General features: G+C 46.6%; 1 protein-coding gene across 1 annotated transcript in view; it reads left to right on the forward strand.

Annotated features, from left to right (window-relative positions):
* The window catches only part of LOC140457804 (tetraspanin-33), a 41,009-nt gene extending 36,104 nt beyond the window's left edge, over positions 1–4,905 (forward strand). Inside the window, exons 7-8 of the mRNA XM_072551426.1 lie at positions 3,371–3,529; positions 4,383–4,905. Coding sequence (XP_072407527.1) covers positions 3,371–3,529; positions 4,383–4,469 — 246 coding nt within the window. The 3' untranslated portion in view covers positions 4,470–4,905. The remainder of the gene's footprint in view (positions 1–3,370; positions 3,530–4,382) is intronic.
* The last annotated feature ends 15,713 nt before the right edge of the window (positions 4,906–20,618 follow it).

Below are 20,618 nucleotides of genomic sequence, written 5' to 3' on the forward strand. Positions count from 1 at the left end.
TCAGGAAATTGGTGAAATCCACATTGATGCCATAGGGTTGAAGGGTCCTGAGGTGGACGATGAGGCGTTCTTCCTCCAGGCATCGGGTGGTAAGGGAGTGGCAATGTAGGAGGCCCAGGACCTGCATGTCCTCGTCAGAGTGGGAGGGGGAGTTGAAGTGTTAGGCCACGAGGCGGTGTGGTTGATTGGTGCAGGTGTCCCAGAGATGTTATCTGAAGCGCTCTGCAAGTAGACGTCCTGTCTCCCCAGTTTAGAGCAGACCGCATCGGGAGCAATGGATGCAGTAACCTAAGAGCCCAGGTATTCTCCTCGTAGCTCCACAAAGAAACCTCAGGCCAGTAAGACTGTGCACCTCACTCTTGAAACCACTCTCCACCATACCCAAAGGGAAAAAGGAAAATTAATAACTTGCTTCAATTGTATAGGAGTTTGCTTCGACCTTGAGTATTGTGTGAAGGTTTGGTCTGTTTACCTCAGGATGGATATTATTGCCATAGAGGGAGTGCAGCAAAGGTTCCCCAGGCTTGTTCCCGGGATGATGGGACTGTCCTGTGAAGAGAGATTGGGCAAACTGGGCCTGTATTCTGAAGAATGAGAGAGGACATCATTGAAAGCTATCAAATACGTCAAGTGGAGATGCAGGTTTGATGTTTCCCCTGGTCAGGGAGCCTAGAATAAGGAGACTTCAATGTAAACATGAGGAGGGGGATGAATGCCACTTTTATTTGAGAAGAGGGAAGTTATTTTTACTGTGAACCTTTGGAATTCTCTACCACTGAGAATTGCAAAAGCTCAGTGTTTGAGCATGTTTAAGGTTTAATAGATTCCCGATGACAGTGGTGTTCAGGTTTATGGGGCTGGGAGAGGTAAATAGCATTGAGGTGTTCAATCCGTCATAACTGCGGCAGGCTGGATGGACCGAGCAGCCTACATCTGTCCCTAGCTGACATTTCACAGCATTGGGATCACAGTCTGAAGCTACCTTTCCACCCAATAAAGTACTCGTCTGAGCAGTTGCATTGTGGGAGGTCTTGCAGCTGATTTAGCCTTTTTCTCAATGATTGTTAGATGATATACATTACAGGTAGCTCCATGCTTACTGATGTGAAACTGTTTCTTGTGAGACCCCCATCCCCACCCCACCCCCCCTCCCAACCCCCCCACAAAGTGTGGGCCGTAACCCATAGTGGGATCACAAGCTGAAGGTCACAGGCTCTGAGTGAGCAATGGAACTAGGACTGGGTGCTTTTGAATCTTCCCAATGTAATCACCAACGGACCTGTTAAATCAGCCCCACACCAGGGCCAGGCAACAGCAGCCAGGGGCTATGCTGGGAAGCCTAGGAAAAGCAAGATTTCCTAATTTTGCTGAACATACCCCCTCGCAAAGCTCTACACACCCTCTGACAGCGCTATGCTCCTCACTCCCTCACCCTCTCCCACAGCCCCTCAGCCCCTGCCAAGGCCTCTCACCTCCTCCCCAAAATCTCTCATCCCCTGCCAAGTCCCCTCATGCACTCCCAAACCTCTCATTCCCTACCAAGGCCCCTCACCCGTCCCACAGCCCCTCAAGCCCCTCATCCCCTGCCAAGGTCCCTCACCCCTCCTGATAGCTTCTCATCCCCTGCCAAGGCCCCTCACCCCCTCCCACAGCTTCTCATCCCCTGCCAAGGTCCCTCACCCCATCCCACAGCCTCTCATTCATCCCCTGCCAAGGTCCCTCACCCCCTCCCTCAGCCCGTCATCACCTGCCAAGGACCCTCCCCACAGCCCCTCATCCTCTGCCAAAGCCCCTCAACCCCTCCCACAGCCCCACAGCCCCTGCCAAGGCCTCTCATCCCCTCCCCAAAATCTCTCCTTCCCTGCCAAGTCCCCTCACCCCTTCCTAAGCCTCTCATTCCCTGCCAAGGCCCATCAACCCTCCCACAGCCTCTCATTCCCTGCCAAGGCCCATCAACCCTCCCACAGCCTCTCATTCCCTGCCAAGTCTCCTCATCCCATCGCAAGCCTCTCATCCCCTGCCAAGGCACCTCACCCCCTCCCACAGCCCCTCATCCCCTGCCAAGGTCCCTCACCTCCTCCCACAGCCCCTCATTCCCTGTCAAGGACCTTCACCCCTTCCCCATAGCCTCTGATCCTCTGCCAACGCCCCTCCCCACAGCCCCTCATCCCCTGCCAAGGCCCCTCACCCCCTCCCACAGCCTCTCATCCCCTGCCAAGGCTCCTCTCCCCCTCCCACAGCCCCTCATCCCCTGCCAAGGCCCCTCACCCCCGCCCACAACCCCTCATCTCCTGCCAAGGATCTTCACCCCCTCCCATAGCCTCTCATCCCCTGCCAAGGCCCCTTACCCCTTCCCACAGCCTCTCCTTCCCTGCCAAGGGCCCTCACCCCTCCCACGGCCCCTCATCCCCTGCCAAGGACCTTCACCCCCTCCCACAGCCTCTCATCCCCTGCCAAGGGCCCTCACCCCTCCCCACAGCTCCTCATTCCCTACCAAAGCCCCTCACCCCCTCCTACAGCCTTTCACCCCCTCACCCCCTCTACAACTCTACACTGTCCCACCCCCTCCCACAGACTCTCACCCCCTCACCCCATCCCATAGCCCTACAATCGCCCACCCTGCCCTACACATCCTCGCCCCACTACAGCCCACAATCACCTCACCCCCTCCACAACCCATCACCCACTCATCCTCTCTCCATCCCTTCGCCCCCTCCCTATACTCCTCACTCCTCATCTTGTCCCCAACCCCTCACCATCTCCCAACCCCATCCCCCCACCCCCATCCCTCACCGTCACCCAGCCCTACCCCCGTCCCCACCCCTCCCCCACTCCTCACCATCTCCCAGCCCTACCATCTCTCAAACCCTCACCCCTCCCCCATCTCTGCAACCCCACTGACTGCAACTCCCCTTCACCCCCTCCCAGTCCCACTCTCCCATACCCCCTCACCCTGCTCCCATAGCTGTACAACATCTCCCTCCAGCTTCCACATCACTTCCTGTTACTCCCATCCCTACACTTCCACTCTCACGGGTTACCTCCAGCTCACCACATCGTACAACATCTTGCATTGACTCCCCAGGACTGAGAGGAAGTGAGGACTGCAGATGCTGGAGACCAGAGTCGAGAGTGGGCTTTTGCCTGAAACGTCATTTCTCCTGCTCCTCGGATGCTGCCTGAACTGCTGTGCTTTTCCAGCACCACACTCTTGATTCTGATCTCTGGGACTGAGCTCCATTGTATAATCACAGAAACCTACCCCCATCCCTGCTTCATTCCTTCACCCCCTCCCATAGCTCTGATACGGTCATTGGTTGCGCAGCAATGAACTCAATCTCTCTCTCTCTCTCTCTCTCTCGTCCCACAGATTGTCAACACAATGTGTGGTTATGAGACTCAGTCAAAGGAAGTTTTGTTAGTCCACAAAATAATTTACATGAAAGGATGCTTGGAGAACATCGTCAACTGGGGACATGAGAACCTGAATTTTATTGGTGGAGTGTGTCTCAGCCTGCTTTTGGTGGAGGTCTGTGTTCCTCTCTTTATGTTACAACAATCACAGTCCAGAAGAACAGACAAGGAAAACTTGATATACTGCTTCAATCTTCTTGTGTATTTCAACATTGAGGGCCTGTATGGTCATTTCCTAGTATCTTCTACTGGTTTCTCCTTCTGGGTTCATTCTAGAATTTTTATTGATCTGCCATGGTGAGATTCAAACCCCAGTCCCCAGCACATTACCTCGGTCTCTGGATTAACAGTCCAGCATGTCACATGCCCTTAGTACATCCACAAAGTCATCAGGTCTTTTCACCAGACTCCATTTTGCACTGTATCTCAAATCACAATTTCAGATTTAAATTTTATAATTGCCATAAAGATGGTTGCAAAAGCGTCCATTTCAACATTCACCCCATTTAGTAGTTCCTTAAGTGAAGGGTTCCATACTTATTTGCAAAGATTCCATTTCCTTGGTGATTTCAAGTTTCTCGAAGTCTTCATTAGCCGAGTATTCCTTAGTTGACAAGTCTTAAACTGCTCTGTCTCCTTTGTAGCCTCCATTCAGCCACACACTGAGACCTTCCTATCACCCTTTGTAGTCTCCCCTTCTTTTACCTTCCTTTTCTCCCCCCACAAGCCACCCCTCTCTTTCCCACCGAGTCACAGAGGTCTACAGAATGGAGAAAGACCCTTTGGTCCATCACCTCTCTACTGTACTCTGCCCTCCTCCTTGCAACCTCTTCTCTCCTGTATTGATGTACTCTTCGTGTCATGAGCATACCATGCAGTCAGAGTTACGTCATTAACTCCTTACTTGCGGGATATTGCTGGATGGAGCAGAGGGTTCCTTACCTGCTTGTCTTGTTCCTAATTTTTAGGTTGCGATGATCGTATTGGCAGTGGTGTTACTCAAAAAAATCAAGTACTTCAAGAAACGAAAAGCTCAAAGTCAGACTACATCATAACCTCTGCTTCCAGAGCCCGGTGTCATATCGCAATGTCCAGGGAAAGAGCAACAGCTGGTCTTTGTGAAGATCTCCTCTGACTGTGCCGGACCTTTACCATTATCGTAGAGTTATTTGACTACTGAGCAGTGATTGACAGCAGGAGCCCCATACCAACTATATTAGCTGTCCCAGTTGTGATAAACTGATCAGTTGGAGACCTCCTACTCTACACTGCCCATTACTTTAACAGGGCCCGTGGTTAGGATGTGGTCAGGACATTCTCCATTCATTTTGAGTACACAGTTTCTACAAGTCATTGTTCAGTATCTAATCTGGAAATTCACACATTAGGCTAGAAATTCATGTGCCCCATTGTTCAGCAATGGTCTGCCATTCACAACCTGCCCATACTTGGTGTGAATGCATTGGGTATTCAATCTCTCCAGCGGTAATGTTTGTTCAGGTAGATTCTCCACACTTTCTTTCTTCTCCCTCTCCTTTTCCATGTCACTGGCTACCTCTGTCCCCCATGGCATTGTGCAGAATATTCAACATAGTCTCTCCAGGCCGCCCTTCTTAAAGACAAGCTATCTCCCTTAAGGGCGAAAGTGAGGACTGCAGATGCTGGAGATCAGATTCTGGATTAGTGGCGCTGGAAAAGCACAGCAGTTCAGGCAGCATCCAAGGAGCAGGAAAATCAATGTTTCAGGCAGGAGCCCTACATCAGGAATGCCAGCTGTACGCTGCCAAACCGCAGGCTGTTAGTAAAGTCCTTTGCAATAGGCTAGCTGCAATGAAATAGGGCTCACCTAGCCCAGCTGCACTATCTCGGACACTCTAACATGAGCTGAAAAATGTGTTGCTGGAAAAGCGCAGCAAGTCAGGCAGCATCAAAGGAGCAGGAGAATCGACGTTTCGGGCATCAGCCCTTCTTCAGGAATCGATTCTCCTGCTCCTTTGATGCTGCCTGACCTGCTGCGCTTTTCCAGCAACACATTTTTCAGCTCTGATCTCCAGCACCTGCAGTCCTCACTTTCACTCTAACATGAGGCTACAGCCCAGAAAAAGCAATCCAGAACTTGTGGAAAGATGGTGTGATGGGAGTGGGTCATCTCTGTGCAACACTCCAAAAAAATTGGGAGTGGCACTTGGTGCCAAGGAGGGAATGCCGCAGGCCTCATCAAAATAGCATTGTAGTTTTGGTATTAGTCATATCCCTTTAGGGCATGTCCCACTGCACCACCAACATTCTAAATTGCCCAAATGCTTGACACAGGTCATGTGACAAGAAGCTCTTGTTTTGGCAATGGAAAGTGCCAGAGCCAATTGTATTTATCAAATCAAAATTCTTGAGGTTCTTGTCCCTATAACTGGGTCTTCACACCCCAGTGAGAGAGGGCTGTCGTTATCCCACAGCACTGCTGCACCATGTGACGTTGTGTGGAGATGTTTCCCTGGGACTGGCTGAATAATGCTAGAGGTGTTCACATTGAGATTGATGGTGAACATGGTCCCCAGTGGGATGAGCATCCTCATCCTGCTGCCAGGTCCCAGCCTGAGGGGGTGGCATCACCGGGTGACCACACGCCTGGTGAATCAGCAGCTCCTTAGGAAAAGTGCCCGTGGAAGACTAACTGACATTGGACATTGTGTCCGTACTTTTGTCCCTCTCAGAACATTTCCTGTTTTCCTCAGCCTTCTTTCTCAGTCCTGTAGAAAATCGCAATAACATCCCTCTGTACCTGGGTCATTTAGTCGTCTCTCTCCTCCGCGGCTGTGTTCAGTTATTATCAAAAACAGAAACACTTTCAATACTCCAGCAGAGTGCTTTTGCCAGCTTCAACCCAGCAAAGGGAAGCCAAAAGCATCTCACCTTGCTGAGTGGTCTTTTAAATCACCCCTTCCCCATGCTCTGCCTCAGAACAATACAGTTTAGTCAGTTATGTGTCACAGTTTGTAGCCAAGGGATACAGAATGTAAATTTGATATCCTGGTGTCACATCAAGGCCTTGAGTTTTTTTTAAGATTAGATTCAATTCCCTACAGTGTGGAAACAGAACCTTCGGCCCAACCAGTCCACACCGACCCTCCGAAGAGTAACCCACCCAGACCCCTTTCCCTCTGACTAGTGCACTGAACACTATGGGGCAATTTAGCGTGGCCAGTTCACCTGACCTGCACATCTTTGGACTGTGGGAGGAAATCCCTGAGCCACCGTGAGTTGTGTGACATGAATATTGCACAACTTCAGAAAAGCTAGCAGACACCTGGACAGCCTTATTTTCCCAGGCTACACAGTAAATGACCACTCAATTCTCACACCCACAAACCCCTACACTGGGTCTTGCATAAGAGCAATTAATTTCACACTCAGTTACACAGCAATTGTTTCCGTCTCTCGCAATTCTGTTATCACACTCTGTAATGGACCTCGAAAACCAAACACAGCAACACTCCAGGAACAACAGTATCAGAGCCATAATGTCTGCAGCCTCCTGAAAACGCATTATCTATCTATAATAAGACTGTGTACATTACATCCAGTGCTTGAATTGTTTACATATTGGTGACAGTAGTGCAACAATAACTGATCTCACTTGTCCTTCAGTCACTTCTTTGTTGTAAATTTGTTGATTTGACTTTCAAATGACCAGTTGCTTCTCTTTTGAATGGCTATTTTCAAATAAATATCCAGTCATAGAGTCATAGAGTCATAGAGATGTACAGCATGGAAACAGAGCCTTGGGTCCAACCCGTCCATGCCGACCAGATATCCCAACCCAATCTAGTTCCACCTGCCAGCACCTGGGCCATATCCCTCCAAACCCTTCCTATTTATATACCCATCCAAATTCCTTTTAAATGTTGCAATTGTACCAGCTTCCACCACTTCCTCTGGCAGCTCATTACATACCCATACCACCCTCTGTGTAAAAGAGTTACCCCTTAGGTCTCTTTTATATCTTTCCCCTCTCACCCTAAACCAATGCCCTCTAGTTCTGGACTCCCCAACCCCAGGGAAAAGACTTTGCCTATTTACCCTATCCATGCCCCTCATAATTTTGTAAACCTCTATAAGGTCACCCCTCAGCCTCCGACACTCCAGGGAAAACAGCCCCAGCCTGTTCAGCCTCTCCCTATAGCTCAAATCCTCCAATCCTAGCAACATCCTTGTAAATCTTTTCTGAACCTTTTCAAGTTTCACAACATCTTTCCGATAGGAAAGAGACCAGAATTGCACGCAATATTCCAACAGTGGCCTAACCAATGTCCTGTACAGCCGCAACATGACCTCCCAACTCCTGTACTCAATACTCTGACCAATAAAGGAAAGCATACCAATCGCCTTCTTCGCTATCCTATCTACCTACGACTCCACTTTCAAGGAGCTATGAGCCTCCACTCCAAGGTCTCTTTGTTCAGCAACACTCCCTAGGACCTTACTATTAAGTGTATAAGTCCTGCTTAGATTTGCTTTCCCAAAATGTAGCAGCTCGCATTTATCTGAATTAAACTCCATCTGCCATTTCTCAGCCCATTGGCCCACCTGGTCAAGATCCTGTTGTAATCTGACGTCGCCCTCTTCGCTATCTACTGCACCTCAATTTTGGTGTCATCTGCAAACTTACTACCTGTACCTCTTATGCTCGCTTCCAAATCATTTATGTAAATGACAAAAAGTAGAGGACCCAGCACCGATCATTGTGGCACTCCAGTGGTCACAGGCCTCCAGTCTGAAAAACAACCCTCCACCACCACCCTCTGTCTTCTACCTTTGAGCCAGTTCTGTATCCAAATGGCTAGTTCTCCCTGTATTCCATGAGATCTAACCTTGTCCTCTTTAATAAACTCAAAATAATCTATTACTGTAAAGCTGATAAAAAGGTATTCTTAAAACAAGTAGTGAACACCAATTTACACCTCAATTCTAACCCAGGAATTAAAACTATATCCTTCTTTATTCCCCTCACACATACATATGTAGTTGCACCACCCAAAAAGTCAAGTCATAAATAAAATGCCAGAAATGAAAATCAGCTTGTGAGGGCCAGGAGTTTGGAAACAGGGGATAGGATATGATGACTTTTTATATCCATTGGTCTTCACACAAACAAAGAAATATTGTTGACAATTGTAGACCGAGGGAAGATCTTTTGTTCAGGTTGAAACCAAATTGAATCTGAATTTTACCAGATAGACAGAAATACTGGCACTTGGAAACTCTATCAGGTTCTACTAAGAGTGTCTTTGCTGTTGAACCTCATCCAACTGCTCAGGAATGTTGTTATAGGGATTCACAGCCCCAGTCAGAGTTACAGACTGTATGCTCTCTGACTGAATCCTATTCTCCTCACTTGGTTTTTGTGCCTTAATAAATCCCACTGGTTTTTCCCTTAACCTCCAGCAGATGGCCCAGATATTCTCTACTTTTTTTCAGCAGTTAATGCAGATGGTTTTGTTTATCGCGCCCCCCCCCAACTTTTCAATTTAGCACAACCCTCTCTGTCCTGAGCAGGACTCCAAGAATTCCCTCTCTCCTCTCGCTCTCCACACCTCAATCCTTTCCCAGTTGGTTGGGAGGGTTTTTTTTCTGGAACAAGAGATTGTGGAATAGCACTTAGTCTTCTGGACCCAGTCACTCTCTGTACCTCTAGGTTATTCTTACTGGGAAGCCATCTTTGATCTTTTCAAATAGAATTAGCACATGAGGTTTCCATAAGGGGTTTCTATCTTAAAAGTTTGTACCCAATGGTTAAAATGGCGCTGCTTAAGCATTTCAAATCTCAGGTTTTCAGAGAGGGTGGAGGATTTGACAGAATTCCTCTCGCACTAATCAGGATGTTCTGAAGGCCATGATTATTTGTCAATGGAAAGCACTCGAAATGGCCAGGGGCCTGGTGATTCAGGAAAAGCACAGCAGTTCAGGCAGCATCCGAGGAGCAGGAAAATCGACATTTCGGGCAAAAGCCCTTCATCAGGAATTGCCCAAAACATCAATTTTCCTGCTCCTCGGATGCTGCCTGAGCTGCTGTGCTTTTCCAGCACCACTCTAATCCAGATTCTGACCTCCAACATCTGTAGTCCTCACTTTTGCCTGGTGATTCAGGTCTCCTTCCAATTCTGGGGCAAAAAACAATGTTGATATCCTCAAAGGACTGAACAATCTCAAGGCCCTCAAGGCAATTGAATCAAATTACTCCCCAGAGGAGGTAGAGCTCAGAGATTCTACCCCAGTCACTGTTTACAGCAGAACTGGTAACTGACTGTATTTTGTGGAGGGAATGGGAATTTGTTTGGTAGTTGAAGCTAAAAAGCTAATGTGTGGGAATATCATACTGCAAACGTATACAGGGACATAAAGTGGGAAAAATCTAGAGGGATATGGGCCAAATGCAGGCAAATGGGATTAACTCAGTTTAGGAAACATGATTGGCATGAAAGAGTTGGGCTGAAGGGCTTGTTTTTATGCTGTATGAATCTGGATAAAATCCACATGTACCGCAAAATTATTTTGCCTAATGCAAAGTCTCCTAATACAGAGCAGCCTATACCCCACAAGGCTGGCATTTGATGGGCTAATCTCACATTATCAAATCCTGTCAGAGATGTAAGGCTCCCAATCTAAGTTTTGCCCACATTTATGGATACCTGCCCATTTGTAAATAGTGTGGGAATAAAGCACCACAATAAGATCTTCAACCAAGGAAAGCAATGTGTTTCCAAGTACAGCTGGACTCTCCACCTTGAACCAAGGCCAGAAGTCAGTGATGGAAACCAGATATTATTTTCAGAAAGAGACAAGCTGTCATGGCACAGGGAGTCACAATCCGATACGAGGGTGACAATAAGTGCAAGAACAGGCATGGTAGACAAATGGCTGAAATATCAAGACTTTGGATCAGGGCTCACGTAATTGCCTGGGGGCCCTGGGCACAAATATTTTGGTTTTGTGCTGGGCACAGGAGCCACATGGCTCACACTTAACAACAGCCTCATGAGATTCCTCAAAATCTAAAGATATTCATCTCTTGCCCAGCAGATATCAGCACTACCATTCCATTGTCAAAGAACAACACGTTCGGCAATTTCTAAGGGTCACCTAATCTGATGTGGCACCCAACCCCAATCCTCAGCTCAACATCAGTGAGGGTCAGCTAATAAGGGAATGACTCAAAATGATTCAAAGTGAATGCCGTAATAACTCAAAAGGTGAAAGTTCCAAAAATAGCCCATTTTACTGCTTGTAATCAGCGGCAAGACAGAGCGAACCTCATGCACTTCCCCTAAGAGCTTACTCTACTGTTATTCAGACCAATGTTGGCCTGGCCAGTTTATATTCTGTGATAAATCTGCTGTGATAATGACTCAAAAGAGGCGAAGATAGCATCTACCTCTGCCTCATCAAATGCAGGATTTCAAAGAATAAACTAAGTTGCCTTCACCCTCAAGTCTGACTCAGTGGTGTCTTCCTGGGACACTGTAGGTTCCTGCTCCTCAGCTCGAATTGGCTTAGCTCAAACTCTCTTTCCTGTTGTGTTTTCTGAAATTCTATTTTCCCTCCCTTGCCCCTTTCTTTCATCCTCTCACTTTTTTTTCTTCTCTCTGGCTCTCTCTCTCTTTCCCTATTTATCTTTACTTCACTTTTTCTTTAATTTCTAATTACCCATTTTGAACATAATTTTAAACACTCTTTTCCATCACTCTATCCATTTCATCATCCTCTATCTCCAGACAAACCAATGGCCACCTCCTTTTTAAAATCTCAGCTTTCCTGTCCTTTGAGTGTGATTCTAATCCCAAGTTTTTCACTATGTCTTGTCACCATTCAAGGTACAGAACCCTTAAAGCTCCAAAGTAGCTTTCTCTATAATGAACACAGTCCGTCGATTTCTCAGCAACAAACCCAAACAAGCAGACAAAACACATCCAGAAACCCTAGCCACTCTCCCCTATAGCAAAGACATCTTGGAAATGACTGCCAGACCCCTTGGCATCATGGTAGCCCACAAACCCACCAACACACTAAAACAGCAGCTAATGAGCTTGAAAGACTTGGGAGAAAATTTGTAGCTCGGATGCTCGTTGTTGTGGTTGTGTTCGCCGAGCTGGGAATTTGTGTTGCAGACGTTTCGTCCCCTGTCTAGGTGACATCCTCAGTGCTTGGGAGCCTCCTTCACAGTAGTGAAGCGCTTCTGTGATCTTTCCTCCGGCATTTATAGTGATTTGTATCTGCTGCTTCCGGTTGTCAGTTCCAGCTGTCCGCTGCAGTGGCCGGTATATTGGGTCCAGGTCGATGTGTTTGTTGATAGAGTCTGTGGATGAGTGCCATGCCTCTAGGAATTCCCTGGCTGTTCTCTGTTTGGCTTGTCCCATAATAGTAGTGTTGTCCCAGTTGAATTCATGTTGCTTGTCATCTGCATGTGTGGCTACTAAGGATAGCTGGTCGTGTCGTTTCGTGGCTAGTTGGTGTTCATGGATGCGGATCGTTAGCTGTCTTCCTGTTTGTCCTATGTAGTGCTTTGTGCAGTCCTTGCATGGGATTTTGTAAACTACATTGGTTTTGCTCAAGCTGGGTATCGGGTCCTTCGTCCTCGTGAGTTGTTGTCTGAGAGTGGCTGTTGGTTTGTGTGCTGTTATGAGTCCTAGTGGTCGCAGTAGTCTGGCTGTCAGTTCAGAAATGCTCCTGATGTATGGTAATGTGGCTAGTCCTTTGGGTTGTGGCATGTCCTCATTCCGTTGTTTTTCCCTTAGGCATCTGTTGATGAAATTGCGGGGGTATCCGTTTTTGGTGAAGACATTGTACAGATGTTCTTCTTCCTCTTTTTGCAGTTCTGGTGTGCTGCAGTGTGTTGTGGCCCTTTTGAACAGTGTCTTGATGCAACTTCGTTTGTGTGTGTTGGGGTGGTTGCTTTCATAGTTGAGGACTTGGTCTGTGTGTGTGGCTTTCCTGTAAACCTTTGTGGTGAATTCTCCGTTGGGTGTTCTCTGTACCATCACATCTAGGAATGGGAGTTGGTTGTCCTTTTCTTCCTCTCTAGTGAATCGGATTCCTGTGAGTGTGGCGTTGATGATCCGGTGTGTGTTCTCTATTTCTGTGTTTTTAATGATTACAAAGGTGATGGTACAGAGAACACCTAACGGAGAATTCACCACAAAGGTTTACAGGAAAGCCACACACACAGACCAAATCCTCAACTATGAAAGCAACCACCCCAACACACACAAATGAAGTTGCATCAAGACACTGTTCAAAAGGGCCACAACACACTGCAGCACACCAGAACTGCAAAAAGAGGAAGAAGAACACCTATACAATGTATTCGCCAAAAACAGATACCCGAGCAATTTCATCAACAGATGCCTAAGGGAGAGACAACGGAACGAGGACATGCCACAACCCAAAGGACTAGCCACACTACCATACATCAAGAGCATTTCCGAACTGACAGCCAGACTACTGCGACCACTAGGACTCATAACAGCACACAAACCAACAGGCACTCTCAGACAACAACTCACGAGGACGAAGGACCCGATACCCAGCATGAGCAAAACCAATGTAGTGTACAAAATCCCATGCAAGGACTGCACAAAACACTACATCGGACAAACAGGAAGACAGCTAACGATCCGCATCCATGAACACCAACTAGCCATAAAACGACATGACCAGCTATCCTTAGCAAGCCACACACTCAAATGACAAACAACATGAATTCGACAGGGACAACACTACTAGTATCGGACAAGCCAAACAGAGAACAGCCAGGGAATTCCTAGAGGCATGGCACTCATCCACAGATTCAATCAACAAACACATCGACCTGGACCCAATATACCGACCACTGCAGCGGACAGCTGGAACTGACAACCGGAAGCGGCAGATTCAAACCACTACAAATGCCGGAGGAAAGATCACAGAAGGGCTTCACAGGAGGCTCCCAAGCACTGAGGATGTCACCTAGACAGGGGACGAGACGTCTGCAACACAAATTCCCAGTTCGGCGAACAGAACCACAAGAACTTGAAAGACCCTATACAGACAACAAGCAAAACTAATGTCATTTACAAAATACCGAACAAGAACTGTAACAAACACTACATTGAACAAACAGGCAGAAAACTAGCCACCAGGACATATTAACATCAACTAACCACAAAACAACATGACCCTCTTCACTAGTTTACTTACATACAGATAAGGAAAGACACCACTTTGACTGGGACAATACATCCATCATAGGACAAGCCAAACAGAGACATGCATGAGAATTCCTTGAAGCATGGCATTCCAACCAGAACTCTATCAACAGACACATCAACCTAGATCCCATTTACCATCCCCTGAGAAAGAGAACAGGAAATGACATCACCACATGAAACGACATCACCAACCCAAGGAAACCCAAACATATAAACAGAAAGCAGAAACAGCAGCAGTGCTTCGTCCAGAGGTTCACTGAAGATGTTGCCTAGTATGGTGACAAAATGTCGGAATATGAATCTTCCAGCTCAATGAGCAAACCTACATCCAGAGGTGGTCATAGATCAGAGCTTTAGGGAAGTAGTTACTCCGAAAGTTATAGAGAGATGGGTGACAGTGAGGGGGAGTGGGAGGAAGCAGCCAGTGCAGGGACTCCCTGCGGTCATTCCCCTCAAGAACAAGTATACCATTTTGGATACTTGTGGGGGGGATGACTTACCAGGGGTAAGCAACAAGGTTCAGGCCTCTGGCACGGAGCCTGTCCCCGTTGCTCAGAAGGGAAGGGCGGAGAAAGGTAGAGCGATAGTTATTGGGGACTCAATAGTGAGGGGCACAGATAGGCGGTTTTGTGGGGGCGACAGAGACTCACGATTGGTATGTTGCCTCCCAGGTGCAAGGGTACGTGATGTCTCTGATTGTGTTTTCCGGGTCCTTAAGGGGGAGGGGGAGCAGCCCCAGATCGTGGTCCACGTTGGCAACAACGACATAGGTAGGAAGAGGGGTGAGGATGTTAGACAGGCTTTCAGGGAGCTAGGTTGGAAGCTCAGAGCTAGAACGAACAGAGTCGTTGTCTCTGGTTTGTTACCCGTGCCACGTGATAGAGAGTCAAGGAATAGGGAGAGAGAGGAGCTAAATGCGTGGCTACAGGGGTGGTGCAGGAGGGAGGGATTCCAGTATTTGGATAACTGGGGTTCTTTCTGGGGAAGGTGGGACCTCTATAAACAGGATGGTCTACACGTGAACCTGAGGGGCACCAGTATCCTTGGGGGGAGGTTTGCTAGTACTCTTTGGTAGGGTTTAAACTAACTCTGCAGGGGCATGGGAACCTGGAGTGTAGCTTTAGGGTACAGGACCTTGAGTGTAGGGAGGTTAGGAACATGGCATCGATCTCGAAGGAGGGTGCCTGTAAACAGGAAGGTGGCTTGAAGTGTGTATACTTCAATGCCAGAAGTATAAGAAATAAGGTAGGTGAGCTTGCAGCATGGGTTGGTACCTGCGACTTCAATGTTGTGGCCATTACAGAGACGTGGGTAGAACAGGGACAGGAATTGCTGTTGCAGGTTCCAGGGTTTAAATGTTTTAGTAGGGTCAGAGGTGGGGGTAAAAGAGGGGGAGGTGTGGCATTGCTTGTCAAGGATAGTATTACAGCAGTAGAAAGGGTGATGGAGGAAGACTTGCCATCGGAGGTAGTTTGGGGGGAAAGGTGAGGTCACCCTGTTAGGAGTTTTCTACAGGCCTCCTAATAGTCCGAGAGAAGTAGAGAAAAGTATTGCGAGGATGATTCAGGAGAAGAGTGAAAGTAGCAGGGTGGTTGTTATGGGGTACTTTAACTTCCCAGATATTGACTGGGAAAGCTATAGCTCGAGTTCGTTAGATGGGTCGGTGTTTGTCCAATGTGTGCAGGAGGGTTTCCTGACACAATATGTAGACAGGCCAACAAGAGGTGAGGCCATACTGGATTTGGTTCTAGGTAATGAACCAGGCCAGGTGTTAGACTTGGAGGTAGGTGAGCACTTCGGGGGCATTGACCACAACTTGGTGACTTTTACTCTAGTGATGGAGAGGGATAAGTGTGCACTGCAGGGGAACAGTTATAGCTGGGGGCAGGGAAATTATGATGCGGTGAGGCATGACTTAGGATGCGTGGATTGGAAAAATAGGCTTCAAGGGAAGAACACAAATGATATGTGGAGATTGTTCAAGGAACAGCTAATGGGTGTCCTTGATAAGTATGTACCAGTCAGGCAGGGAGTAAAGGGTCTTGTGAGGGAGCCGTGATTTAACAAGGAATTGGAATCCCTTGTGAAAGGGAAGAGGGCGGCCTATGTAAAGATGAGGCGTGAAGGTTCAGTTGGGGCGATTGAGAGTTATAAGGTAGCCAGGAAGGATCTGAAGAGAGAGCTAAGAGCAGCGAGAAGGGGACATGAAAAGTCCTTAGTTGGTAGGATTAGGGAAAACCCAAAGGCTTTCTATGGGTATGTCAGGAAGAAAAGGATGACTAGGGTAGGTATCGTTCCAGTCAAGGATAGTAGTGGGAAGTTGTGTGTGGAGGCGGAGGAGATTGGAGAGACACTAAATCAATACTTTTCGTCAGTATTCACTCAGGAACAGGACATTGTTGCCAATGTGAATACTGAGTCACAATTAATTAGAATGGACGGCTTTGAGGTATGTAGGGAAGAGGTGTTGGAAATTCTGGAAAGGATGAAAATAGATAAGTCCCCTGGGCCTGATGACATTTATCCTAGGATCCTCTGGGAAGCTAGGGAGGAGATTGCAGAGCCATTGGCCTTGATTTTTATGTCATCGTTGTCTACGGGAATAGTGCCAGAAGACTGGAGGATAGCGAATGTGGTCCCCTTGTTCAAGAAGGGGAGCAGGGATAGCCCGAGTAACTATAGGCCAGTCAGTCTCACTTCTGTTGTGGGCAAAGTCTTAGAGAGAATTGTAAGGGATAGGATTTATGCACATCTGGATAGGAATAATGTGATCAAGGATAGTCAGCATGGTTTTGTGAAGGGCAGGTCGTGCCTCACAAACCTTATTGAATTCTTTGAGAAGGTGACCAAGGAAGTGGACGAGGGTAAAGCAGTAGATGTGGTGTATATGGATTTTAGCAAGGCGTTCGATAAGGTACCCCATGGCAGGCTAATGCAAAAACTACGGAGGTATGGCATTGAGGGTGCATTAGAGGTTTGGATTAGGAATTGGCTGGCTGTAAGGAGACAGAGGGTAGTAGTTGATGGTATAGGTTCATCATGGAGCGCAGTTACTCGCGGTGTTCCACAAGGATCTGTTTTGGGACCATTGCTGTTTGTCATTTTTATAAATGACCTGAAGGAGGGGCTTGAAGGCTGGGTGAGTAAGTTTGCGGATGACACGAAAGTCGGTGGAGTTGTGGACAGAAAAGAAGGTTGTGGCAGGTTACAGTGCGATATAGATAAGTTGCAGAGCTGGGCAGTAAGGTGGCAAATGGAATTCAATGTAGCTAAGTGTGAAGTCATTCACTTTGGTAGGAGTAACAAGAAGATGGATTACTGGGCTAATGGTAGACTACTTAGTAGTGTGGATGAGCAGAGGGATCTTGGTGTCCATGTACACAGATCTTTGAAAGTTGCCACCCAGGTAAATAGTGCGGTGAAGAAGGCATATGGTGTACTGGCTTTTATTGGTAGAGGAATTGAGTTCCGGAGTCCTGAGGTCATGCTGCAGTTGTATAAGACTCTGGTGCGGCCTCATCTGGAGTATTGTGTGCAGTTTTGGTCGCCATACTATAGAAAGGATGTGGAGGCATTGGAACGAGTGCAGAGGAGGTTTACCAGGATGTTGCCTGGCATGGTAGGAAGATCGTATGAGGAAAGGCTGAGGCACTTGGGACTTTTCTCATTGGAGAAAAGAAGGTTTAGGGGAGATTTGATAGAGGTGTACAAGATGATTAGGGGTTTAGATAGGGTTGACAGTGAGAACAGCTGTTACTAGGGGACACAGCTTTAAATTAAGGGGTGGTAGGTATAGGACAGATGTTGGGGGTAGATTTTTTACTCAGTGGGTTGTGAGTTCATGGACTGCCCTGCCAGTAGCAGTGGTGGACTCTCCCTCCTTATGGTCATTTAAGCGGGCATTGGATAAGCATATGGAGGTTATTGGGCTAGTGTAGGTTAGGTAGGCTTCAGTCGGTGCAACATCGAGGGCCGAAGGGCCTGTACTGCGCTGTATTTTTCTATGTTCTAAGTTCTAACCTCAACCTGAGCTACAAATCTTCTCAAAACTCGTTAGCTTACTCTAATTCTGTTCAGAACATAGTGACACTGAATGGAGTGTCTCAAGACAGGAGCAGAGCAAACTCAAAAGTGTCTTTTGCAGTTTTTACTTTTCCGCATTGGTTTTAAAGTGAAAATTTACCCTCTTTACTTTTCTTTTATCTGTGAGTTCAGGTTACCTTATAAGGTCCCATTCCCCAAAGCCTCGCAAGTTCATTTCCTCAACTGCCCTCGTCCTCCCATAAGAACATAAGGACATAGGAAATAGTAACAGGAATAGGCCAACTGGCTTCACCATCCAATAAGAACATGGCTGACCTTTACATGGACTCAGCTCTCCATAACCCTTAATTCCTTTACTGTTCAAAAATCTATCTTTGCCCTAAAAACATTCAATGAGGTAGCCTCAACTGCTTTATTGATTCCTCCTCAAATCAGTCCAAAATCTGCTCCCCCCTTTATTTTGAAGCTATGCCCCCTCGTTATAGTTCCACTCGCCAGTGGTAACAACCTCCCTTCTTCTGTCTTATCTATTCCCTTCATCATTTTATATGTTTCTATAAGATTCCTATTCATTCTTCTGAATTCCAATGAATATAATCCCAGTTCACTCAATCTCTCTTCATAAACCAACCCTCTCAACTCTAGAATCAATCTAGTGAACCTCCTCTGCACTCCCTTGAGTGCTAATATATCCTTTCTCAAGTAAGGAGACCAAAACTGTTCACAGTACTCCAGGTGCAGCATAATCTCCCTATGTTTAAACTCCATCCCTCTGACAAGTAAGGATAATATTCCATTTGTCGCCTTAATTACCTGCAGCACTTGCAAACCAACTTCTTGTGATTCACATATCGTTTGAAATTTAAAATTCATATTTGTTTCCTTTTCAAATCATTCAATATCTCCAGTTCCACCCTCCTGAGGGGCACTGAGTTCAATATTTATTGCCCCACTGAATAAAAATATTCTCCCTCATATCCCTTGTCCAACACCTTAAATCCGTATTCACTGGCCTTTGTACCATCAGCTTTCCTTTATTTACCGCATTCAAATCTATCAGGATCTTATACATTTTATCAGTTCTGTCCCCCAGCTTTCTTGAGTTAATGACAGACAAAGCATATTAGTTATCAAATATGAAAATAATGAATGCAACACATACATAAAAGTAAGTCCAAATAAAATAAACGTTAAAAGATATGTGGGTCAGTCTGGAGTACGGTGTGCAGTTCTGGTCACCCCATTACAGGAAGGATATCATTAAACTGGCGATGTTTGAATAAAAATTTACCAGGATGCTGCGGAGAATGAAGGGTTTGAGATAAGTAAATAGACTGGAAAGGTTGGGTCATTTTTCACTGGAGCATAGGAGGTTTATGGAATCATGAGAGGCGTAGATAAGGTGAGTAGCAGGTGTCCTTACCCTAGGGGAGAGGAGTTCAAAACTAGGGAGCATATTTTTAAGGTGAGAGGAGAGATATTTAAAAAGGACATGAGGAGCAACATTTTTGTGTGAGTGCTTTGTGTGCGGAATGAACTTCCAGAGGAAGTGGTAAATGCAGGTACAGTTAGAATGTTTAAAAGACATTTGGGTCATTTCATGAACAGGAAAGGTTTGGAGGAATAAGGGGCAAACACAGGCAGGTGGGATTAGTTCAGATTTGGGAACATGGCTGACATGCATTGATTGATCTGAAGGATTTGTTTCTGTCCCATATGACTCTATGACTCTAGATAGTTTAAGGTTAATACTGAACAGTTGACTTCAGAATTCTTCATTTTTGCAGGTAAATTAAAATGATTTTTTTCCTATTTCCTTTAGACTGGCTTGTTAATTAGACAGCTTCAAGTATGGAGAAAGTGAGGACTGCAGATGCTGGAGATCAGAGTCAAAAAAGTGTGGTGCTGGAAAAGCACAGCAGGTCAGGCAGCGTCCGAGGAGGCAGAGAGTCAAAGCTTCAGGCTTTCATCCTTTCATCAGGAGCCCGAAACATCGACTCTCCTACTCCTCGGATGCTGCCTGACCTGCTGCGATTTTCCAGCACCAGTTTTTGACTCTGACTGGTTTCAAGTATGTAGAGTGAGAGAGTTTGCTTACCTGCAGTCCCAGGGTAACTAATGGGTAGTTCTTGGACTGACATTCACAGCACACTTAGCCTTTGGGCCCAGCACAGTATACAAGGATGCCTCAGTTCATTAGCATGCCTTCTCCCACTCGTGCACATAGGCCAGGGTTGGAAATGGTTTTTAATCCTTGTTTTGTATATTCCATGAAGTATAAATGACAGACAAAAAATTCTGCAAGCAGTGACTTTGTGCTGAGAGAGATGTTAGTCAACTCCCTCATTATTTCTACCTTTTTATGTATCTCTCTCTCTCTCTCTGTGTTTGAAGTTAGCACTTCACAGGCATGACATTCCATGGATCACATCCAAGATTTGGTTAATCAGACGATATATAATAGGAACAGATGTAGGCCATTCGACCCCTCAGGCCTGCTCCATTATTCAATAGGATAATGGCTCAGCTGACATTCTTCACATCTACTTTCCTGTCCTTTCTTTATAACCCTTGATTCCCTGACTGATCCAGAATTTATCTCAGTCTTAAATATACATAAGTACTCTGCCCTGACAGTTCTCTCTGAGGCAAAAGACTCACAACCCTCTGAGAGAAGCAATTTCTCCTTCAACAGCACTGAGAATTTATATCCACGGTTTCAGTTGGTTTGTCTGAAGCCATTTCCATTGATTTTAGTAAAAAAGCACGCTTTGAAGTTACCGGTTAAAAATGCCCATAACATTTGGAGTTCTGATCCAAGACACAACCTAATCTTGAACTAAAAACTCTCCAGATGACCATCCTGGCTTGAGGGCTCTCATGTCCTTCCTAAAGTATGGTGACCAGAGGTGGGCTTAA

This window comes from Chiloscyllium punctatum, chromosome 32 (genome assembly GCF_047496795.1).
Source record: "Chiloscyllium punctatum isolate Juve2018m chromosome 32, sChiPun1.3, whole genome shotgun sequence".
Lineage (NCBI taxonomy): Eukaryota > Metazoa > Chordata > Chondrichthyes > Orectolobiformes > Hemiscylliidae > Chiloscyllium > Chiloscyllium punctatum.